At 28.8% G+C, this 3,916-nt stretch overlaps 1 protein-coding gene across 7 annotated transcripts in view; it reads right to left on the bottom strand.

The window, feature by feature from the left end:
• LOC106458005 (protein N-terminal glutamine amidohydrolase-like) overlaps positions 1-3,916 on the bottom strand; it is a 22,318-nt gene that overhangs the window by 3,837 nt on the left and 14,565 nt on the right. For all 7 annotated transcript variants that reach the window (XM_022384122.1, XM_013917452.2, XM_013917453.2 and 4 more), the window contains exons 5-6: positions 2,464-2,615; positions 700-824 (exon numbers count right to left, since the gene is read on the bottom strand). In XM_022384122.1, coding sequence (XP_022239830.1) covers positions 700-824; positions 2,464-2,615 — 277 coding nt within the window. The remainder of the gene's footprint in view (positions 1-699; positions 825-2,463; positions 2,616-3,916) is intronic.

Below are 3,916 nucleotides of genomic sequence, written 5' to 3'. Positions count from 1 at the left end.
CTCTCGTCCCTAGGACATGTGCCCAGTAATGGTCAGTTTCAAACTGTCTTTGTTCACCTGAAGATGACCTAAGAAGGCCAAAATTTTGTTCTTGTACTTATTTTAACTAAAGTTTTTAATACCCATACCAGCCGTCTCTGCTATACATTTTTTATTTTAAGTGGGTTTCTTGTCATCATTAATTAAACTATTATTATATCTGGGATGTTGAAACTTTAGGTGATTTCCCACTGATGCTAATAACGTAAGATGTGTAGAGAAGCTATAAACATGCAGAGCTGATATTAAACTTTTATGTCCTATATAATAATAATAATAAAAAAACAAAAAAAACTATGGTTAGTTTGGTTGTAGTTAAGCACATGGGATATCTGTGCTTTACCCATCACTAGTATCAAAACCTAGTTTTAAGAGATGCAAGCCTGCAGACTTCACATTGAGTCACCAAGGGGCAGATATACAAAGTGTTTCACGAAATGAGGAAATATTAAATTAATGTACATTGAGCACTGAGTATATGATATGCAAGTATGCACATTATTGGAAAACTGATATTAATAAAAATAGAACATACATACTATAGAAACACTGAAAAATAGAAATGTTATGAAGGTCTAAAGAACAGAAGCATTATGAAGAGACAGTATTTTCTAAGCTATTTTAAAGTTTTAGCATAACAAAGTTAAAGAGTTTGAATACCTGATGTCTGGATGCAGGGGAAGGGAGGAGGAGATTTTATCCAAGCACCATCCGAATTTTTCATCCGAGAACGGTCTGAAGCAAACTTCTTTAGAAAGACCTCCCCAGGAATGACACGAAATTTTCTGTACAATGGGGCAATTAAAAAAAAAAAAGAATACTTAACCCTTTGGTGACATAAAAATATGGAAACTTTTATTGACTGAATACATGAGAAAATCCATAAATTAAAATTAGGAACTAAAGGCATGACAAATTGCTTCACATCCAATCTTAAGAAGGAAAAGATTTTATATTTTTTACATTGAAATATGGAGAGTCACTGAAAAAATATATTAATCTATTAAAAAGTGGAATGTTCTTCTGTGTTTTGTCAAATATAATTCTCAAATAAAGAATGACCCTCCTTATGAACGCTTAATTTCTATTTTATACTATATTTTTTTCAGTGTCAATTAAATTTTATTTATAACATAACTGTAGAATTCTACTGAACTTTTAAAAGCAAATAGCAAAATATATAAATACGTACATTTTGAACACAAGAGCAAAACAAGTCATTCATTCTGAAGAGAAACAGAAAAGTGACAGAATACATTTGACAACTTAATTAAAAAGGACTTATCAAAAACCAAGTTCTTCCTAAGTATACAGCTTTAAAGAAAAAGCACTGTAAGATGTCAATAGCACATTTTACGGTTCATTTTTTAAAAATTTGGGAAAGTACCATTCTTAAAAAGTGCAGGAATTTTTTGTGACTTTCAGATCTTCCCTCTTTTCCATAACTCACTAACAATTCTCTTATTATTGTTGGGGTAGAGTATATGATATGAATAATGGTAACTGACAATGCTTAAATTTAACATTCTTCTCATAAAAAGCTTAACTTCATTAATATTTCTTGTTTAATAACTAACAGAAGAAATTGTTCAATACAGAAATTATGTTGAAACTTGTATCACAAAATTATAAAGGTGAAAGAATCTGATATGAAGAGCCGTTTCTTGAGTCATACCCACTAGCTACTTTGAACTGTACGTAATAACTTTATTCCGTAAGACACTTCAATGGGCAATAACCATCAATTAATTAATAATGTGAAACAGTGTGGAAGGACAATAAGAGTTGGGTATTGAAAGCAGGTAACAGAAAGCACCCCTACAGCTACTACTTTGGCCGCTACCTCTTCATATAAAGTCACCCTGACCATCGCACAGTGCATACCATGTTTTAAGTATATACATATATGGAGTTCTTAAAACTTGTACAAAACTTTTGGTGAGGTAATAATGAATACTGTCATAATATGTTATAAATAAATTGTGTGAAAGTTAGGATTTTTTGTGTTATTTATCATAACATTCAATCCCACATTTTTTAAGTTCATAACCCAGACAAAGAATGGGAACCTCAGATTGTACAACATAAACAAACAAGCAAAAATAAACCTTATTCATGCTTTGTATAGAATAATACAGTATAAAGCAAGAGTATCAGTTTATTACAAAAAATTGTTTGAACCAAAAGTTTAAAAGTAATAACATTAGAGGATAGTATTTAAAAAAAATTTAAAGATTTAACATTATCATCTAACTGACTGGTTATTTTTCATATTATTAACAACATCAATTTTGCTTCTCTTAATTATGAACCATATCAAATACCTAAAAAATTAATGAATGATATAAAAGTAGTAGACACAAAAGAAAAAAAAAGGCAATGTTCAGTTTGAAGGTGCAAGACCATAATCTGTAAGTGACTCACCTGTGATATTCTGGTTTTAATAGAAAGTCAGACCGTAACGTCTGACTACCGTATGTACTAAAGTCTACAGGAAAAGATAACATGCTGTCTAAGTCATACACCAAGGCTTCCCCTTGATCTGGTGGTGTGTATATTAAAATAACATGGTAGTCCTAAAAATAAATATAAAATAACTATAACACACAAAAACAGCAACAAAAATGAATGTTTAGCAAAACACGTGACCACCTACTTAAACAAAATTGATCAAATTTAAATAAAGAACAGCTCCATGTGTACTTTTACTTCACCTACTAGTTTATCACATCTGTTTGAAATAATCCCAATGGCATACATCTAACAATAAAATATAGGAATAACATTAAAAGAATGCTAAAACATTATGAGTACTGGACTCATTTATAGTCTTAATGTACATGTTAAATAAACTACTAAGATATAGATAATAAAATTATACTAAAAATGATGACTAAATAAGGAAAACTTGCATAGTTCGTAGTAATTGAAAGTTCATTTTTTCAAAACAATTTAATGAAAACCTTACACTATTAAAATCTACTTTTAGAGTTAAAGCAAAAACTTTAGTATAAAAAGTGTGGGAAATAATTATTGCTTTGGAATTTTATAACAAGAAAAAAAATGTTCTTTAAAAATAGTAAATTTTTTTACTGTCATAAACTTTGAAATCTACAGGGAACTAAGACAATTGGAAATTTACATATTTTTTTTTTTTTGTTTGTTTACAGCGTAGTTTTAGCTATATCTTATATAACAAGAAACACCCAAGAATTTAAAACTTTAACTTCATCTGATATTATATGTTAATAGTAATTATTTATACAAGTAAACAAAACCTAACCAAAAAGATATTATTATTGCTTTGGAAATCTTTGAGCCTTTAATATTTTAAAAATAGGTAAATAATTTTTGTAAAGATATAATTAAATTACCTGTTTTTCAAAGTATGTACAGCATTTGAAAGAGAAAGAAGGGATGAAACTATCTAATTTTAAAACAACAAAATGTTTATGGTTGCTTTTAATTTCACATTACACCTATCTATAAGTAAAATGAATAATTAATAAAACCAATTTCTTTGTTAGATTACATACACCTATCTATAAGTAAAATGAATATTTAATATAACCAATTTCTTTGTTAGATTACATTGGTTCTATAAGAAAATCAGTTACCCCCTCTAGGTAGCATTAGACCCATGAGGTGGTAGAGGAGGGGCATGAGAAGACTCCATGTCTGAAGCATGAGCCTTAGTATTCATATAACATCTCAAAATTTTTTTTTCAATCATAAATGAAGAAAATAAACAATAAACTCAAGCCCCATGATTAACATCCAAAATAATTTAAAAAAAAAAAAAAAAAAAAAAAAAATTTTGCAAATGTAAAAAAAGGGCGGAAAAAAAACCCCCAGAAAACAAAAAAAGCCCCCTTCA

The sequence above is a fragment of the Limulus polyphemus genome, unplaced genomic scaffold (assembly GCF_000517525.1).
Source record: "Limulus polyphemus unplaced genomic scaffold, Limulus_polyphemus-2.1.2 Scaffold403, whole genome shotgun sequence".
Classification (NCBI taxonomy): Eukaryota; Metazoa; Arthropoda; class Merostomata; order Xiphosura; family Limulidae; genus Limulus; species Limulus polyphemus.
The sequence above is the reverse complement of the archived record's forward strand: the minus strand, read 5'-3'. Positions and strand labels throughout refer to the sequence as shown.